A 20,069-nucleotide genomic window follows, 5' to 3' on the forward strand; every position below is an offset into this window, starting at 1 on the left:
TTAAATAGAATGTCTCATTACCCTACCTGCTGATTTTATAAATTTTCTACAAAGCTTAGGTTAAAAAAAAAAGGCTTCCCATCTTGAAACTTGGTCTTCACGAACATCTCCACTGGCCATGTCCACTTCGTTCTGGATTATAGCTGCTTATCAGGGCCATGCAGGGAAACAAATTCATTTTACGTGTGAGGAGCCCCTTAGTCATAGTATTGTTTTCTGTTATTGACTTTGCAAGCCAGGCAGATTTGTAAACTTGAACCAAGTACATCTGTGAACTGCCTGCAGTGTATAACCCCTTTCTACACTGTCTGAGCTGTTTATGGATTTCTAACTAGACTGTTTTCTGATCTGCCGAGTCCTGCACGGCAAGGGGAATCAACTGTTTAATTAACACAAGCAGCAAATGCTAGCTTTGTTCTAGATGCCTTACAGCATGGATGCATATTCATGTTTTACTTTCCAAATCAGATTTCAGCTGCAGCACAGGAGCCCAGAGGCAGGCATACACAGAAATAACTCATGTTTTTATTGCATTTTTATACACACAGGCTTGCACACCTATCTGCAGGCCAAGTATGTTACAATGAGAACATCTTCGAATATTTATTGCACAGTTTAAATACTCGCATTAGTATGATTACTCCGGCATCTTTTTCCGTCTTCCTCCTTCACATTGTGACCCTTCCTTTGTCTCTGGAGGTAGTCATTTCTGCCAGATTTCACTTTTTTCCAGTGGCTGAGGAAGGCAGGCAGGGGCCACATTCTGTCTGGGGGAAAGAGAGAGAAAGCCTTACCCATAGATGGTCACCCGACAGGCAGGCACGGGAAACATGGCGTTTGAGTTTCTGTTTTAATTCTCGGAATCACCACAAGGAGCAACCTGCAGGGAATGACTAGGCCGAAGAAAGATAGATCAGACAAGGAAATGACAGATCCTACTTCTTGGAATATTCTTTCCTCTACCTTGCAGGAGGCTGTGTGTTTTCACATATTTAATAAAAACAGTGCTTTCTCGCCCTTGATGGTGCTTAGGGACCAGCTGAAGATATTGCTACCATGCAGGCCCTGATTTGGGAGGGCTGGGCTAAGAGCCCTGTGCAGCTGTTAACTACCTCTTAGTCAAGCCCATATGACCGCGACCTGGACCACCCTTGGACAAATCAATAGGGTTATAACCGACTTTTCTTCCTTCTAGATGAGATCAACTGGCCTGAAAAGGAGGAGGCTCCCCCACCGGATGCCCAGGATCTGATTACGCTGCTCCTCAGGCAAAATCCCCTGGAGAGGCTGGGCACAGGTTAGAGAGCATATGTTTCGATTTTGCCAATATTCGTCTGCAAGACGCTTCGTCTTGCTGGAGCAGTCAGAGGCTTTTCTTTGCGTTTTGCTTTTGCATAGGCAACATCTGTTGGTTGATGTAGAACATGAATGCAGCACATTCTAGCAATGATACTTTGAATTTTGGTTTCTGATTCAGAGCAGCGTGTATACGGGGAGGGTGGGTTATCGTTCTTTGTTTTTGTCTTTGGGCTTTGCAAAGCAGAAAGGATTCGGAGTTAGCTTTAGTTAAAACCAAAACATCTCTGAAAAAAAAATCCTCAGGGCCACATGTCACTCTTCTGTCCTGCAAAGCATGCGCCTTCATCATTTGAAACTGGGGGTGAGATATATGGAGTTCTCACGTTTTGCTTTTTAGTCCATTCCCATAAAGATTTGACCCAGCAGGTTATTCTCCACCGGCTTTGGAACAGGTTATCAGCACTTGAAATAATTACTAGAAACGACAACCTGAGGTTGAGCCACAATTGCCTACTATGGTTATCAGAAAGACCAATGCCTTGGACCTGGCACTGTAGCCTAGTGGCTAAAGTCCTTGGCTTGCAAGCGCTGGTCCCCATTTGGGCACCAATTCTAATCCCAGCAGCCCCACTTCTCATCCAGCTCCCTGCTTGAAGCCTGGCAAGGCAGTTGAAGATGGCCCAAAGCCTTGGGACCCTGCTCCTGCGTAGAAGACCTGGAAGAGGCTCCTGGCTTCTGGCTTTGGATAAGCTCAGCATCGGCCGTTGTTGGACGAAAGATCTTCCTCTCTGTCTCTCCTCTCTGTATATCCGCCTTTCCAGTAAAAATAAAACAAATCTTAAAAATAAAAAAGACCAGTGCTTTCCAATATTAAGCAGATAGTTTTGTTTCATAGTGACTATTTTTCCTGACTTTTCTCCAAATCTTTTTTTTTTTGCTTCCTTTTCTCCCCTGTATTTTAAGATTTATTTGTTTTTATTGAAAAGTCAGATATATGCACAGAGGAGGAGAAACAGAGAGGAAGATCTTCTGTTTGATGGTTCACTCCCCTAGCGGCCTCAAAAGCCAGAGCTGAGCTGATCTGAAGCCAGGAACCAGGAGCTTCTTTCAGATCACCCACGTGGGCGCAGGGTCCCAAGGCATTGGGCCTTGCTCAGTTGCTTTCCCAGGCCACAGGCAGGGAGTTGGATGGGAAGCAGGGTCACCAGGATTAGACCCGGCGTCCCTATGTGATCCCAGCGTGTTCAAGACGAGGACTTTAGTCACTAGGCTACCACGCCGGGTCCTCTCCCCCTGTATTCTTACTAGACAGACTCAGAAATCCCATTGTTGGATCTCAGGAAATGAATTTCTCTAAATGAGCCACAATATTAAACATAAATGCACATCCTTTAGCCACTATCCTTAAGGTTTGTGGGTGAACACTGCTGGCTTGGTGAGTTCTTCGCCCTGCGTTGTTTTATTCCACCCCATTTTTGAAGTCTCAGAAACTCCTGAAGAATCATTTCCCTCCACTTGCTTTTCTCAGACAGCAATCATTTGGGACAGCTCCAGAGAGTTCTTTTAGAGTCTCGTTCACAGTGTCCACAGATCCTGCCTCTGTGGGCTCTGATCTTGTTTCCATATGGGACACAGTAACTGGGTTTTCTCCCAATGCTTCTGGGGCAGGGGTCTGCAGAGGGTGACCTGTGGGCCTCGTGAGGCCTAGTGTCTGTGGTGTGTGAAAGACGTGTTCTGGAAACTCAGCAGTGGCCATTCATACAACATACTGTCGGTGGCTGCCTCCATGCTCCAGGGTGGGGCGCTCAGAGCTGACTGGGTAGACCATGAAAGGGTAGGTCATATATACTGTCTGGCCATTTGTCCAAAAATGCTATAGAACTGACATTGCAGAATGCAGGAAGGTTTACAATCAGAGTTGAGCTGAGGAGGTTTTTTGGAACTGAATCTTTTTTCTCCTGGAGTGCCTTGTGCGTTTTGCCCTTCATGATAGATGCATAGACTTTTAAACTTGGAAAACCAAAGTGTACTGTCATTCAGGGCACCAACTCTAGAATCCATCTGGCCGAGTGTAAATCTTGGCTGTGCGACAGCGGGTAGGTCACTTCCTTCTCTGTTCCTCATCTATAACAAGGAGCTCTTGGAAGTCTCCCCTTCCCGGATTCTTGCAAGACTAAAGCGAGATCATGCGCAGGAGGCTGCGTGGGCCTGGTAGGATGCTGCAGCCGCGGGAGTGGTCATTTTAAATGCTCTGCACACAGACTTGCTTGCTTTGCTTCCAGGAACTCCGAGGCAGGAAAGTGGCAGTGGCCCCCCTGTGCCGCTGAGCTGATCAAACTCTTTGAACTGAATAGTTGAATTCTCCCCCCATCCCTTATTTGCTTTTCCACTTGTCTGAAGAGCTGAGCAGCCTTGTTCTCCCATCCTCTCTGGCCTGCAGCCGTATTTGCTTTCTGGTTCAAGAGGCACGAGGAGCTGTCGGAGAACTCGCGTCAAGGTCGTGTGTGGGGCAGCAGCTTAAGGAGTGATTGTTTTACTCAGATGAGCCAAATGCAAGAAGCAGTGACATTTTAAGATTGTCCTGCAATCACACAAGTGTCTATTCATACACCCTGTTCAACTGACCCAGAGAAATGTCACCCTCAGATCCCTCTGAGAACATAACCAGACTGAGGCCGACTCAAGTCCCTGCTTCAGAGTTCACATGTCAGTCACAGCATTTCTCCACTTTCTTTGCCGCCGTTTCGCTCAGCCAAGAACACCTGGATCCCTGGTTGCACTTGACTTGACGCGACAGGCCATGATGGTCACCACTTCCTGGAAGATGGATCCTATGGTGCCAGTTACTCCCGACACATTTTTCTTGTGGGCTGCTACTTTTGGTCTTTTTAGCATTTGACAGCCGGAGGAACAAATCCCCCTAGCAGAAGCCCAAAAGAGACGTTTAAAAGGCCCTGCCCAGGCTCTCAGCATTGTCAAGAAGCGCTTGCCAAACAGGCAAGTCCAATGTGACAGGTCCCGGAGGGCCCAGAGAGTGAGGCTGACAATCCCGCAGGCCTGCCATGCTGCTTCCAATGACAGCATTTTGTCTTTAATGCATATTTAGCCGGCAAAATAATGCACCGTGAAAATGTGTGAATGCACATTTTCCCAAGAGACTAGAGAAGCTGAGAAAAAGGGTGTGAAGAACATAATGGATGTTTAAGAAACTTCCATGAAAAGAGAGAGAAACTCCAGGGAGGATGTTAGTGCCAAAGCATTACTTACAATATGGGGCCTTGTCCTGCTCCAACTCTGCTTTAGAACTTGCCGAGTGGCCACCTGGCTCATTGGACTTCAGAGCTTGCTAGATGTGGCTGCTACTTCTGTACCAGCTTGGCAGGTGTGTGTGTGTGGAGGGGTGGGATGGCTTAAGTTGTTCATTTATTGCTCCAAGACTCAGCTTCTACACCATGAAAATGGGTTTGTTATGCTACACAATGCAGGAATGTTGTGAGGCATGCAGACGTTTTCATCATGGCATCTAGCATATTGACTTAATGCCTAACAGGAACCAGAGAATTCCCATTTCCTTTCCCCTCCGTTCTAGGTTAAGTCTTCACAGCAACTGTGGTCATTTGCATATGTAGCTGCTATTCAGCTTGTAATCACCTACAGATATGTAGTTTTAAGTAATCAACCATATTTTAACAGTTGAGCATAGAGGTAATTTTTCCCAATGTATCCCTTTCCTTCCTCTGATTAAAAAACAGAACCTACTGATAATTAACCTCTCAGTGCAGCATTGCTACCAAGCAGTGAGAAAATGTGGGGGTTGAATCCTTGGGGAGATCCCACTTGCCATTGTCCACACGGAGGAGGGAGTAGAGGTTGTAAACAGCCTGGCCCTGACGGTGGCAGTCAGAGGAGTGAAAAATCCGACAGTTGTGGTTGGCATCATGACACAGTGGGTTAAGCTACTGTCTGGGACACCAGTGTCCTAGCTGCCCTGCTGCTGATCCAGCTCCCTAGTGCTACACCTGGGAAAGCAGCAGAAGATGGGCCAAGTACTTGGACCCTTGCCACCCGTGTGAGGGACCTAGCTGGGGTTCCTAACTCCGGGCTTTTCCCTGGCCCATTTGGGGAGTAAACAGCAGATGGAAGCTCTCTTTTTCGCTACCTCTCAAATTAAAAGTATGAACATTCAACACTCTGGAAGTACCATTGTTTGTCATTATCTGTTTATGAAATGCACACAGCAGCAGAATTGGGCTAAGCTGAAGCTGGGAACTTAATCCAGGTCTTCCTTGGGGGTATCAAGAACAGAGCTACTTGAGTCATCTCTGGCAACATCCCAAGGGATGCACTAGCAGGAGGCTGGTATCAGAAGTGGATCCACGACTTCAATACAGATATATGATACTGGATATCGGTGTCCCAACCAGGATCTTAAGCTGGGAAAATGCACGCCCTTAGCAGTGCTGTTGAAGCCTTAGAGAAACTGTTCTTCCACATAACCCAAGTGCCTGAGCTATTATCATGTGACGGTCCAGTGCACAGCAGTGAGTCACTGTGAACTGGTGGCTGGACTGGATGTCCAGGGATGCAAACCTGTGGCCAGTAGCAGGACTTGCCTCTTTGGGCCTCATTGTCATCAGCATGCTGAGCAAGTGGCTGTGTGATTGAAGCCCTGTAACTATCCATATTGTGCTGCTCTGGGGACAGCAGGGACAGGCAGTGGGGCTGGACAACAGCTGGGTTGCATGGAGGATTCAGGACTGCAGAATGACCATGAGCGTGGCTTTTAGGCTCGCTAACAGGTTTGTGTGTGAACTACTGCAGGAGGGCAGGCAGAGTGGGAGTGAGTACCACATGCCTTCTGCTTCTGCAGGATGCGTCCCCTTCACTCAGCTTGGCCTTGGGTCTCTAGACTTATGTTCTGGCTCTTCATGATCGTGCCCCTCTAGGGTCTCTTGGGTCACTGTGGTTTACAGCTTAGTCTTTGTTTCCCCAGCCCAAAGTGGGTGATAGTGCCTGCTCCATGGAGTTACTGTCGATGATTTAACTGAGGAAAACAAGAGATCTATATCACCTACTTGACCTTGGTAGCAACGACTGCTGCTGATCAACATCACACTGCAGTGTTCTGGATAGAATCTTCACTGAACATTTTCATTACATGCCTTGTAAACATACATCCAGTCCCTTGTCTCCCCTCACTCCCCCCACCCCCCAGCATGCACACAGCAGACTTTTCAAGGTGAGGGTGATTTTCTCCGTCTGCTCTCGTTTCTCCATTCCATTATTTTTAGAACACCTGTGTCCCCTGGTGAGTTTGGCACTCAAGTCGACCTCCATACCTTGCATTACAGGGACTCTGTGGGGACAGAGCCCCATCTTCGCAGTACCCAGGGAGCACCAGCCACCAACAATCAACATCCACAGCCCATTTTCCATTCTGCTAGCATTGCTGATTCGACTCCTTTTGTGTCCCACAGAGCATAGGATGAGAGCATGGGTGACAACTGGCAGAAACAGGCATTTATGCTACACCTAGTAGAGTTCTCTCGGCAGGAAGGCCGATTAGACAGCAGCGTAGTCTTCAGAGAAATCTCTCTTCCTGGCATGTTCCCAGGATTGATTCTTTGTTGTTGCCTCATCAACAGCATGTGAGCTGGTGCTCGGGCGGGGCCTGGTTCTACTGGGTTTTATAATGCGTTATCTCCTTCTCTTTGCATGGGGTGCACAGTTCGTCTCTATGATGAGGCCTGCCCTTCAAAATCATTCTTCAAAAGAGTGAACTGAACTAAAGAACATTTTACTTAATTGTGCTATTCTGCTGACTTGGCCAAAAAAAAAAAAAAATTAAAGCCTAAAATTTGGACATTGTGATTGATTTTTTTTTATTGGATGCATTACACATCTGTCGAACAGGTTTTATGTTTCTTACTTAAGGATCTGTAATCCATGGAATCTAATTCCTTACCCATGTTAATGGGCAATCCGATCAAATTGAATGGTAGCCATTATATAGCATTTAGCAAAAATTAATCATTGTTAGCCTTCGCTCCCGAGAAACTATTGCTAGGAACGCATTTTGCCCCTTGTTAGAATCTCTGCGTTGTAATGAGGGAGGCTGCTTTGGGCCCGCATGCGTCCACATTCACGGGTCCAGCATAATGTGATTTTAAGTGGCCGCATCATTAACCTTTACGAAATGGAGGAAGTCATGGAGAAATTAACAGAGAAAAAAAAAAAACTGTGCCATAGCAACTGCTGTTAGTGAAATCAAGTCTCTTGCCGATCAATTATGGGAAATTCCGTTTGAGTTTTGGTTGTGGGATGGAAAAGGACGATACCCATGACTTCATTTTTGTGCTGACGTATTTTTTTTCAACCCTTCTGAAAGACTGCTGTCGACTTTCCCTCAAAGTATAGCTTCCCACGTTCAGTGTCTGCTCACTCCTCCTTGCAGGTGGCGCATATGAGGTCAAGCAGCATCGATTCTTCCGTTCTTTGGACTGGAACAGTCTGCTGAGACAGAAGGCAGAATTCATTCCCCAACTGGAATCCGAGGACGACACTAGCTATTTCGACAGTACGTGCGTTATCCAACATAGAATAGCTAGTTGGCCTTTAGTCTGCAAAAACATTCTCTTGACTTTGAGCCTTCCAGTGTTACACCTGCATGTCCATAACCATAATGTTGATGTGACCCAAAAATGCATACTTAACATGTCTAAATCAAAAGCTGAAATTTGGAGTGACATGACTGTTCCCAAACATTTTTCTGCAGCTCGGTCAGAAAAGTATCATCATATGGAAACCGAGGAAGAGGATGACACCAATGATGAAGACTTCACCGTGGAGATAAGGCAGTTCTCTTCGTGTTCACATAGGTTTTCCAAAGTAAGTGAAATGTGGTGTGAGCATGTACAGTCTGGGAGGAGCTGCCTCTGGTAGGCCAGCTGGCTCCCGTGAAACATCGGGGCAGGATTGTAAACCTCGTGTGCTTTGGGCAGTCTGTGTGCTCACAAATCCTTTTTATGTAGGAAGAGGGACCCCTTTCCCTTGTGATGCAGGGTCCCTTCCAGGCTGTGGGTACAGTTAATGCTCTCAGAGGCAGGAAGTCATGTGCAGGAGTTGGCTCCCTAGAGTCTAGGATAGCCATTGCTAGGATATGGCTTGCCCTTGTGCACACCCTTGTCCTAGCTCAGAACTGGCCTGTGGAGGCCTCGCCCATTTCTCCTTTTGGACTGGGAAATGTGCTCTTGGTTGTGTGCTGAGCAACTGCTGCGGATACACAGAGCAAGTGCAGTGCTTGACATGAGCCACTGTGCTTGGGGACAGCTGATTGAGGGATGGGAAAGGCTCAGAATCAGGGAAACTGTAAGCTACACACACCAAGCAGAAGGAAGCCATGCTAGACTTCTGGATGTGGTGGAAGATAACAAGATGAATGCTTGGTGAAGATGCTTTCTTTTTGGCAGCAGTAGTGGTAATAATAATAATAAAATGAAGAAAACTGATAGTTCGAGGGACCCTGGGAAAAGTAGAATTAAACTTTGAGAGAATTCTGGTTCCCTTTTCTTTTTTTTATTAACTACATATTTTCTGTTGCCATGGCATGTTGGGTGAGTATTGTTTAGCTTTTCTAAGCACATCGTAGATTTTGAAGTTCTCTCTCACTTTTCCTAAGTGATGACCTGGCATACCTGTTTCTCTAGAGATTTCGCTGGAGAAGGTGGCAGCCAAAGCTCTGCTGATTCTGATGCAGCCTTGGACCAGGTCCTGCTCTCCAGCCCATCCAAGCCACCCGCTAAACATTATCCATGTCCTTCACTTGTATTTTAGTACACATGCTGGCGAGGCAAGCACATCCTTTGCCAGTATTTTATTCTTCTTCCCTTATTCTTAGCCACCAGTCTCCTAATCCCATTCCTAAGGGGCTGAGTAAGGCAGCATTGGGGTGTGCTTCCTGAACTGGACATTCCACTCCTGAATTGCTTCCCATGTCTCCTGCAGGACAATAAAGATTCTGAAGTGAGCCAAGCCCCTGGGTTTGACTTAGCTCTAACCCCTTCACACAGGAGGCAGACTGTGAATGTGATTTGTAAACCAAGCAAATGCTGCTGTCCCTCGTGACCAAATGTATCCTGCCTGCCTGCCTGCTCTCTGCCCACCCCTCACCCTGCTCAAGTACAAAAACAGATCATTTATTCTCTTGGCTACCAATTCCAATTCATTTTTCCTTCTTCCTCCCTGTGACTGGTGGCCAATTAAGGCTTTTTTCTCTGTTATTTCGTTTTCTGATTGACTTCACGGCTAAGAAGTAATCTAAGATGTGCCTAGAGAACCTAATGCATCTATGGATTTTATTTGCAGGCACAGCGTCTATAACGAGATATGGTGGGGGTCGAGGGTGGGAGTGAATTCATGGCTTCTCACTCGTGCCTCTTAAGATTCAAGTAGACAGCCCAGGAGAGGGCTTTCTGGGTGTGTGATCCCAGTTCAAGCTTGAGTCATACTCAGATTTGTGTGCAAAGACGTGAAGGGGGAGGGTTGGTTCCGGCAAGCTCTTCCTGGAAAATTTCAGTAATCACTGATTATGTGCCTTCCAGGTGTTCAGCAGTATAGATCGCACAACTCAGAATCCAGGAGAAGAGAAGGAAGACCCTGGGGACAAAGCCAAAAGCATTGCTCTGCCATCCACAGAAACGTTAAGCTGGAGTTCGGAATACTCTGAGATGTATGTGAAATACCTTGTGGCCCTAGAGCAGTTACTAAACCACTAACTAGCATAACAGTGGTTCTGTAGTGGGCTTCAGAATGACCTTGAGAGTTTTGTAAAAGCTGCAGATAGCTAAGCCCAGCCACGGGGAGTGGCCTGCAGAATGTGCACTTAATGAGCATTCCAAGCTGCTGGCCTGGGTCCTACACACTAGGAACCCCTACACCAGCCATGTCTTGGTGAGGCTTGTCCAAGAGCCAGTGTTACCTAGTTGGTTCCATAGTTCCCCTTGAACACAGTATGCCTGAGTGCAACCTTATGACTTTGTTTTTGGTTTTTATGAAGGCAACAGTTATCCACCTCTAACTCTTCGGATACTGAAAGCAACAAGAGGAAACTCAGTTCTGGCCTACTTCCCAAATTGGCTATTTCAACAGAGGGGGAACAAGACACAGCTGCCCCCTGCCCCAGTGATGCCCACCCAGAGCCAGAGAAGCCAGCCCTTCCACCTGAGGAGTGTGCCCAGGAGGAACCTGAGGTTACCACCCCAGCCAGCACCATCAGCAGCTCCACCCTGTCAGGTAAGCCTGGGATGGGGTGCCTGGCATCCACTCTTCAGCCCACCTTCAAGTGATCCTCACACTGCTGGTCCAGGGCTGGCTTCGCCAGACTGTGAGCTGGGGTTTGTTGTGTTGCTGGTCTCACTCCTTGAGGCTTGTGGACAATCTCGTGTCTCAGACCCATTGGCAGCAGAGCCTACCAGGGAGCGCACTGTCAGTTGTTGGTACAAAGACATAGTTCTGAGTAAGAGACAAGACTACACCCTAGCAGGTGATGTGAGTCACCCAGAAGGTGCAATGGAAAGCCAGTTTTGCCTCAAGGGATGCTTGATGCTTCATCAAAGGAAGGGGCTGGTAGTAATGGTGGTGTTGCCTTCAGTCCCACTGAATACAAGATGCTCATGCTATGAGAATCAGAGATGCTTTTGGGTGCATCTAGCACTGGGTGGGAAAGGGACTCCAGAATGCCAACATAATCAGAATTTGTATTTAAGTGCATGTGGAATAACTGCATACAAGACAATTCACCTTCCCTGTTAGACGGCACCTGGGGTCAGAAGCTTCTGTGGTAACTTTGACTGCTTGGGAAGAAGTCTCAGAGCTGGGGATCTTTGCTCTGAACGCACCGCTGTGTGCACTAACCTTCCTTGTAGCAGCAGCATGATCATGGCAAGACATTTCAAGTGCGGGGCCTATCCAGTCTGTAGACCCATACTCGCAGAGTCTTCATTAGAGAGTCAAACGTGCACTTCTCCCAGAACAAGATTTCCTACATGCATTTCAAGTATTGTTTATATAAAAACCTTGATGCCCACAATATCCTTTTACAGAGGAATGTACATTTATCCCTAAAAAAAAAAAAAAAAACTCAACATGGATGCGGAAGAGTCGCTGTGTTTCCGTTAGATCCATGACCATTCCAAGATTTTTCAGCAACAGTTTAAACTGAATCTTCGTAGTGTTTGGTTTTTTTTTAAAAAAGATGTTAAGGCAAATTTTATGGACCCGGTATACATCAGCCTCACTAAAGTGGATCTGTCGTGCCACACACATGCTTGGCGATTATATTTCAGGAAGAAATAATGCTATCCCTGCTGTCCCCGTCTTCACCCCAGTTCTGCTTCCAATGCTCTTCCTCGCGCCCCAACAATGTGGTCAAGAGAATACCAATGCAGAAATAGTGTAGCAACCACCGATCTCTTAGTCTAAGATTGCTGCTCATGCTTAGCTCATCCTGTAGTTAAGCCGAGGCTGGCTAGCTCTGTATTTTACATGCTAGGTTCTAACTTCTGTCTGGGTCTGAGTTAGCTTACTCTAAATACAACATAAGCACCTCCATTTCAAATGTGCTATTCCCCTGGAAAATTGTTTACTCGGTCTCATCTCCTCAGCCTGCTCACTATCTGGAAGGTAGGAGGGGAGAGGAGGAGCAGGGTGTCTGAGCATTTGATTGATTATTTTCATAATTAAAAAAACCTCTGGTTAGGTCCTGCCATGCATTTTGATTAATAGATTCAAACCACCTTTCTCTCTCTCTCTCTCTCTCTGTCTCCCTAATAAACATACTAAAAATAATCAAAGGCCTTAAAGGCTTTGCAGAATAGAGAGATGAGCTGATCTGCCTCGAGCCAACAGTAATTAGGGAACCTGAAAACCGTGACTGTAGTAAAATTAAATTTGTTGATTTTTATATTGCTCTGCCATCAAAAAGAAAGGACTCTTGACATTTACTGAACATTAAGGTGACATTATCCACCACTGGCAGAAAAGCAGCACACGCTTAGACGTGGTACTGTGAAATGAGATGGCAGGAGCAATGAGAAATGGTGCTAAAAGCAGAAAGTGTCTGTCCACACCGTGCCATTCAGGGAAGTACAACTTTTTCACAGCAGCATTGTTCGTGACTCTGTGACCAGTAAATGCTTGGATGGATCCAGTGGTGACTGTGAATACGTTTAGATTTTGATTTTGTGCTTTTTAGTGGCCCCATCAAGACCAAATTAGAAATGAGAAGTGTGTACCTTACCCAAAAGGAAGCCCCACTTCTGTGAGATGAGATTCTGAATAGTGAGACAGATTCCATCAAGTCCATCAACATTTGTTTTCTCCCAGGGAGTGAAACAGAGCCACTGTTAAGGGAGGAGGAGGTTAGCCTATGGGAGGAAGAAGGCTGATATTTGCCTTAAGATCATCTTCCTTCATTGGACAGATGGAAGATACATGAAAGTTCATGTTTTGTTTTCCTGTGCATACCACTGTATACAGTGGATGGCCAGGGAGTGTGCTGGGCGCACAACAGTTCTCCCAAGCCCCTGGCTTCCTTCAGCTTAGACCACACACAGGCAGTCAGTGCCTCCTCCATGAACTGGAGCCACGGTCACTAGTACCCTTGCGTATTCACAGCAGTGTAACAGAGACTTGAGCACGCCAAAAGCAGCCTCAGTCCTGCACAGAGGATTTCACCTGCTCAGCAATTCATCATGTGCTGGCTGTTGTTTGAAAAGACCATTCATAATGATATTAAATCCTCTGCATGCATTGCATATCTTATATGAGAGACTTCACTCTTCAGCGCAGGAATGTGAAAAGACAACATTTACAAGTAAAAATAAGCATTGCCTCTTCTGGATGGACTAAAATATTCTCAGTGAAAACAGGCAAGTGATAACCTGGGGAAGAAATTGTAGGAGGAATCAAGAGACAGTTGCTCAGTGTTTCTCTTGGCAACCCATGTGTGACTCCTAAGACCTTTTGCCCTCTGTCCCTCTGCTGTCACTCAGCTGACATCGGTAACTCCCATCTCTATCCCTTCCATCCTGTTTATACTCACAGTCCATTGCCGTGGAAAGACCCCCCCCCCTTTGTTTTAAAGCTTGAATGAAACCAAAAATAATGAAAGCATGGCTGAGAAAGGACGAAGATTAAGTTCTGGAAGCATATGCCACATTGTCTGGAAGATGGCAGTGTGCTGGTGCTCTGCTCTGGCTTGTCTTTTGCAATGAGGAAGCAGCTTGGCATAAACACACAGCATAAGAAGTCAGAGGTGCCACTCGACATTTTCCTGAAGTTACATACCTGAGCCTAGGACAGCGTGTGCCTTAGGAAGATGGAAGGGGATGGCACAGACAGAGCTTGCCTAGAATGGGTAAATGATGACCGTGGATCAAAACTCTCATTAAAAGCATTGATAGTGAAGGTCATTGGTCTCACAGGGGTCATAGGTTGTGATATATATGAGGTAATGGTGGGAGTATTACCTGCTCTTGTCTGGCGTAGGGCAGGAAGAGAATGACCTAGCAGGGTTTAACAGAAGCAGTTTGTTCCTCTGGTCCCATGGAGTCATGGTGGAAGACTGAGCAGACACGTGTACGAGCAGAGACTTGAACATCTCTGCTGTGTTGTTTTTCCCCTGCTGTTGTCTGACACTGTGTGCCCTTCCTTCCTTCTCTCTCTTTGCCTGTCCTGGATTTTCCTGAATGTGCTTATCCTCTCTGTTTTGTGCAGTTGGCAGTTTTTCAGAGCACTTGGATCAGATCAATGGACGCAGCGAGGGTGTGGGCAGTCCAGATAATTCCTCAAAGCCGTGCAGTGAGCCCGCCTCCCACATGGCCCGGCAGCGATTAGAAAACACAGAGAAAAAGAAAGTCTCGGGCAAAGTCACCAAGTCCCTGTCTGCCAGTGCCCTGTCCCTCATGATCCCAGGAGGTAGCGAGACGTGTGCATGCCCGAAACCGCGTCATTTCTGCATGCGTTCCCCTGCCCCGAGTTGGCATGCTGGTGGGGCTGTGCCAGACCCACTCTCAAGACACGGAGCTTCTGCCTGTTGAGCCCCAGGTTCTCCCTGCAGGTGCTCTTGGGGGCTCCCACAGAGCATGCGTGGCCTGCTTTCCTCCCACTCCACATCGAGATGGTAAAGGCTGTCTTGCCAAGATGGCTTACCTCGTGTGTTGTTTCTTTCCTACATCTAAGCTAAATGATACAGTTCTTCCTTTGGATCATTTTTCTTCTCTACACAGTATGGTTTATATCCTGTGAAGAGTTGGGTTTAGCGTTGCTCATCTAACTAATGAGACTAGAGACACAGAAATGTGAGCTTTTCCTTTCCAGAGATCCAAGGTCACAGGTAGCATTGAGAGAGAACGTTTTTTTCCTAACACTGTAGCTTGAGCTATGCTTCCTCCTACTGGTAGTCAAGTCATTTGCTGCCCTGTTTTGGAAAACTGCGCTTAATGATGGTTTTATTGAATTGCAATATTTTTTCCACAGCTTGCTTTTTGCCTCTGCTGATCACCAATCAGTAGTTAATTCCACTGGCAGAGATGAAATGTACACACTGATGTTTATGACATCACTTAAGCGACAGTAAGAGCTGGGGAATGGGAATTGGATCGTATCACAGATGGCTTCTCTTTGGGAGAATATGGACAGTGTAGACAGAGGATTATATTTTTGTATTCCATATTTGTGCAACAGGAAATCAGATCTAAACACATACTCATTGGGGGCAGTAGGCATGCCGGTAGATTGTCTTGGTGCTGTAAGACCACTCCCTCTGGCCATCATCTGATGGGCTCTTCATAACCTGAGGGGGATTGTCCCAGTGCAGTCACACTGAAGGGAAAGGTAGGTTTGATATTGTTCAGGGCACTTTGGAAAGCTGGAGAGAGAAGACTCATCCTTTAGAAATGAGAAATTATTCAGTTTGGGCAGAGAAGGGAGAGTGACATGAAATGAAGGATTGGGTCAGTTGGAGCTTTGCACTGCACTCTGTCCTCATCCTGTCACCTCTCCTGAAGACTCCTGCCCCCCCCCCCCACTGGGCACCTCTCATTGTGGAGACAGAAGGTCACCCTAGGAGGCCACATAAAGTCAGAGAAGGAGCAGGAGGAATGATACATCTAGGTTTGTTCTTGTTCAGATAGTCAACAAATTGGAGCAACGGCAGTGGGGGTCCTTTGAGTTTACAGTGTAAGCCACCACACCCTGATGACTTCAGCAGCACTGGAACACATCGTAGCCGGACTCTGAGCTCACGATCAAAGCACAGATGCAAGTGACAGCAACTCTAGTTGAAAATGTATGTGTCTTAGTCCATTTATTGTCCACTCTTCTGGGGCCTAGGAAGTCCTAGAGTGGAGTGCCAGTGGCTACAGTTCCTGGTGAAAAGACGATCACTTCTGTGCTGTCACAGAAGGACAAGCAAGCCTGCTGCCTCTGAGGGTGCTAGTGCCACTCATGCAAAGGCCCCTTGTCCCTGACACCTTCACCCTGCAGAAGGCCCACTTCACAGTTAGCATCAGCTTGGAGTTCAGCCTATGAATTTTAAAAGGAACACAACGTCTAGACGTTAGCTGTTTGCTTATAAAACAGAGAATTGATGTTTTAGAACACGAATTGCGCTTCCCTTGAACTCTTGTACCTCGTCTGAATTATCTTCAGAAACCTTATTAGGATTATTAGAATTTCCAACAATATATCAAGAGATCCCATTGTAACTATGGTAATGAGTCCATCTTTTTTAGAGAATTTACCACTTCAGTGTTTTCTTGATTATTTTTTAGAAGTAATAATTTTTTTTAAAATTTATTTATTTATTTATTTATTTATTTATTTATTTATTTATTGGAAAGTCAGATATTCAGAGAGGAGGAGAGACAGAGAGGAAGATCTTCCATCCGATGATTCACTCCCCAAGTGAGCGCAACATCCAGTGCTATGCCGATCCAAAGCCAGGATCCAGGAACTTCTTCCAGGTCTCCCACGTGGGTGCAGGGTCCCAAAGCTTTGGGCCATCCTCGACTGCTTTCCCAGGCCACAAGCAGGGAGCTGGATGGGAAGTGGGGCTGCCGGGATTAGAAGCGGCGCCCATATGGGATCCCGGCACGTTCAAGGTGAGGACTTTAACTGCTAAGCCACGCCGCCGGGCCCATAGAAGTAATAACTTTAATAACTTGATAAGATAGCAGCTGCTAAACCGATAGATTGCTTTCCTGGCATGTGTCTTTAAAAAAAAAAAAAACAAAACACATGTTGAAGCTGTTTAGTGCAAGATTTTGAGTCCCCCTATCTTTGACCCAAGTACATAATGGTCTGTGCTGAAGGACATACTTGAAATGTGAAGATCCTTCAACGAGTTCCTGGAGAAAGAAATGAAAAGTTTATTTTAGTGCAAAATTTTTGGAAATCCATGCACTTTTATCATGATATGCATTTTCACGACCTTTCGAAGACCTCCTGATACACACCCATTTCAAAAATTTTTGTACCATAAGACCCTTACCTTTTAATTCCATTTTCTACAACCTTTTGAAGTATCTTTTCATATGCATTTATGGTTGATTTCTTTTACTAATACAGTAAATTAAAATTGCCAGGAAGTAGGTGTAAAGAGCTAAGAAAATGTTACTTTTAAGTATCCATTGACAAGCTAGTTAAAACAGAAAGAGAAGTTTCCTTTTCTGTTTTGAAGTCCATGCAAGCTGCCTGCGTAAACATGTGTGTGTGATTGCTGCATCACGGTCCTGAGGATGGGTGGCTTTGTTTGGGGCCTGAGCTTGTGACCCCGGGAGGCCCGTGGGGCGAGGGCACACTGCATGGACATGGGGTGGGAACAGGCTCAGCGCTGACGGCTGCTTTCTCTGTTGCAGACATGTTTGCTGTTTCTCCACTGGGCAGTCCCATGTCTCCCCATTCCCTGTCCTCGGACCCCTCCTCCTCCCGGGATTCCTCTCCTAGCCGGGACTCCTCGGGAGCGTCTGCCAGTCCCCATCAGCCCATCGTGATCCACAGCTCGGGGAAGAACTATGGCTTCACCATGCGTGCCATCCGGGTGTATGTGGGAGACAGTGATGTCTACACCGTGCATCACATCATCTGGGTGAGTTCAGCTGGGCCATGGCAGCGTTCCTCACAAAGGGATCTGTCAGACTGGCTCAAGATCTGCCTCATTTTCCTCTCATCCTTGGTGTTTGTGTTTTTGTAGTGGAGCTGAACTAGCAAAAGCTAGTGATTTCTTATAGTTCTTTCTAGACTTCATTTTCTTTTAGATTTATTTTTGAGAGACAAATTTACCGAAAGAGGGGAAGAAAAGGGAGGGAGAGAGATCTTCCATCTGCTGGTTCACTCCCCACATGGCCACAATGGCTGGAGCTGGGCTAGTCCCAAACAGCCAGCAACTTCTTCAAGGTCTGCCATGCTGGGTATACAAGGACTCAGGTCCATCTTCACTGCTTTCCCAGGCCATAAGCAGGGAGCTGCATCAGAAGTGGAGCAGCCAGGATTGGAACTTGTGGCCCTATGAGATGCTGGCACCTTCGGCAGGAGCTTAACTTACAATATACTATGGTGCCAGCCCTAAGTTTTCATATTTCATTGACTATGTCTGCCAGCTTGTGTATAGGAGTAGGCAAAAACGGTCCCATTTCTATCCTCCCTTTACTTTACTTCACTATTTTTACTAGCCTTTGCCATTTGAATTCACCTTCAGTTTTAGTTTAAGTTGATTTCAGAGAGACCATGAGGTCCCTTTAGGTTCACTCCCCACATGCCAGGAACAGCTGGGAATTCAGTCCAAACCTCTCAAATGAGTGACAGGGACCGATCCAATTGGGACACCAGGCTACCAGACACTGGCTCCCCCTGGAGTCTCCCTCTGCAGCATTGATGTCCACATCCTTACACCGGCCCTACACTTTGTTAGGACAGTGCCATAATAGGAAGATTAGCCATGCCTCTTTGATTTCCTGTGAGCAACTTGGGATCTAATTCAAATATTTAGCTAAAAAGAGTTGTTATCTACCTGCTGACAAATATATACTTTCCTTCTGGGCTTTAGAATGTGGAAGAAGGAAGTCTGGCCTGCCAGGCTGGACTGAAGGCCGGGGACCTGATCACACACATCAATGGAGAGCCAGTCCATGGACTTGTCCACACTGAAGTTATAGAGCTTCTACTCAAGGTATTGTCTTATGTCACAAGGAGGCAGGTAACCAAAGGAGCTGGAACCAAGAGAGTTTCTATAGTACACCCAGATAATCAGTCCCATTACTGATATAATATACACACAAAGATATTCTCATTTCCCTGAATTTCCATCATAAGTAAGATCCTTTTATCTACCCACTCATTCCCTAATTTTGCTTCTCATTCTAAATTGCAATTATGAGGGGTCTTCAAAAAGTTAATGGGAAATATGTATTATGGAATGTTATGCATGGATCTCAGGAACCTTGGGGACCAAAAGTATTTGTTTTAATTCCATTTCATAAGGACTTTCTGAAATCCCTTCAAAAGAAAGAATTCTTTTTCTTTATATACCTGTTTGCAAATTACCTGTCTTAAAAGTGATTTTCTGCAGGAACCATCGGTAATTTTATTCTAGTATAATAAAGAAAAGATACTGTGAAACTCTGAGTTCCAGTCTGAAGGGTTAGTCTGCAAGCTGGAATTTCTCTGGAATACAAAACTATCAAAGATTTTATATACTTTTTGGATATATATATATTTACACAGATATACATATCCCTCTATGAAACTGGTGGTTCTATCAATTATTAAGTTCTTCCCACTCCCAAGACAATTAATTTAACTAGAGATCCTGCTTGTAGTGAATCCCACGGAATAAACTCAGCAGAAGCATGGGTCTGTGTGGAGAAAGCATATTGTACCCCGTCTTCCCTGACACTGAGTTTGCTTTGCCATCTGCTGATTCTAGCATATACAAGTCTATTTTCCAGTGTGGATCTGGATAAAATATAGATGAATTTAAACTTAGTTTAGAAAAAGGTGAATTTATTTGTGATGAGAAATACTGTCCCAACTTGTATTACTTTTTCAAGTCAGTAGATTTATAGACAGTCTCTTCTTAAATATTGTGCCCAGAGTGTTTAAGGGTCTAGGTACCAGAGATTTGGGCCACGGCCTTAGAATCAACGACTTAGCATAAACACATACAAAAGGTTTTAAAGATTTCATAGAAAACATGCATTGTGAAACTGTGCATGAATTTTACTTCTTTTGCACCAAATTTCACCCTGTTTCAAAGTTCCTCTGTATAAACAGCTCCATAGTATCGTTTTCATCTGCTGGTTCTCTCCCCAGATGGCCACAGCGGCCAGGGCTAGTCCAGGGTGAAGTCAGACACTCTGTCCAGGCTTCCTTCATGGGTCTCAGGGGCCCCAAGTTCTGAGGCACATTTGCAGGGAGCTGGATCAGAAGTAGGGCGACCCAGACTGGAACCAACCCCTCTGCTATGTTATACCAGTCCCCTATGCCGTTTAATATTCAGCCTCCAGCTAGAGTGTTAGCTAGAGCACTAGCAGGTAAGTTAGGTCCCAGTGGAGACTCTGGGCATTATCCTATGATCTTTGTCCTCAAAAAGTATAGGGGATGTATCTAAGAAAAAGAAACAGTCGGTGGAGGTTGTAGTGGGGGAGAAACACTACACTTATGCGTGGAAATGTGTGTGAGGCGCCGCAGGGACGTGATGTCAGACTACACTT

At 45.9% G+C, this 20,069-nt stretch overlaps 1 protein-coding gene across 1 annotated transcript in view; it reads left to right on the forward strand.

The window, feature by feature from the left end:
- The window catches only part of MAST4 (microtubule associated serine/threonine kinase family member 4), a 594,255-nt gene that overhangs the window by 561,406 nt on the left and 12,780 nt on the right, over nt 1-20,069 (forward strand). The window contains exons 19-26 of the mRNA XM_040977340.1: nt 1,196-1,297; nt 7,754-7,876; nt 8,075-8,187; nt 9,900-10,027; nt 10,355-10,590; nt 14,074-14,274; nt 17,217-17,446; nt 18,404-18,526. Coding sequence (XP_040833274.1) covers nt 1,196-1,297; nt 7,754-7,876; nt 8,075-8,187; nt 9,900-10,027; nt 10,355-10,590; nt 14,074-14,274; nt 17,217-17,446; nt 18,404-18,526 — 1,256 coding nt within the window. The remainder of the gene's footprint in view (nt 1-1,195; nt 1,298-7,753; nt 7,877-8,074; nt 8,188-9,899; nt 10,028-10,354; nt 10,591-14,073; nt 14,275-17,216; nt 17,447-18,403; nt 18,527-20,069) is intronic.

The sequence above is a fragment of the Ochotona curzoniae genome, unplaced genomic scaffold (genome assembly GCF_017591425.1).
Source record: "Ochotona curzoniae isolate NIBS_2020 unplaced genomic scaffold, NIBS_Ocur_1.0 contig_2754, whole genome shotgun sequence".
In the NCBI taxonomy this organism is placed as follows: Eukaryota; Metazoa; Chordata; class Mammalia; order Lagomorpha; family Ochotonidae; genus Ochotona; species Ochotona curzoniae.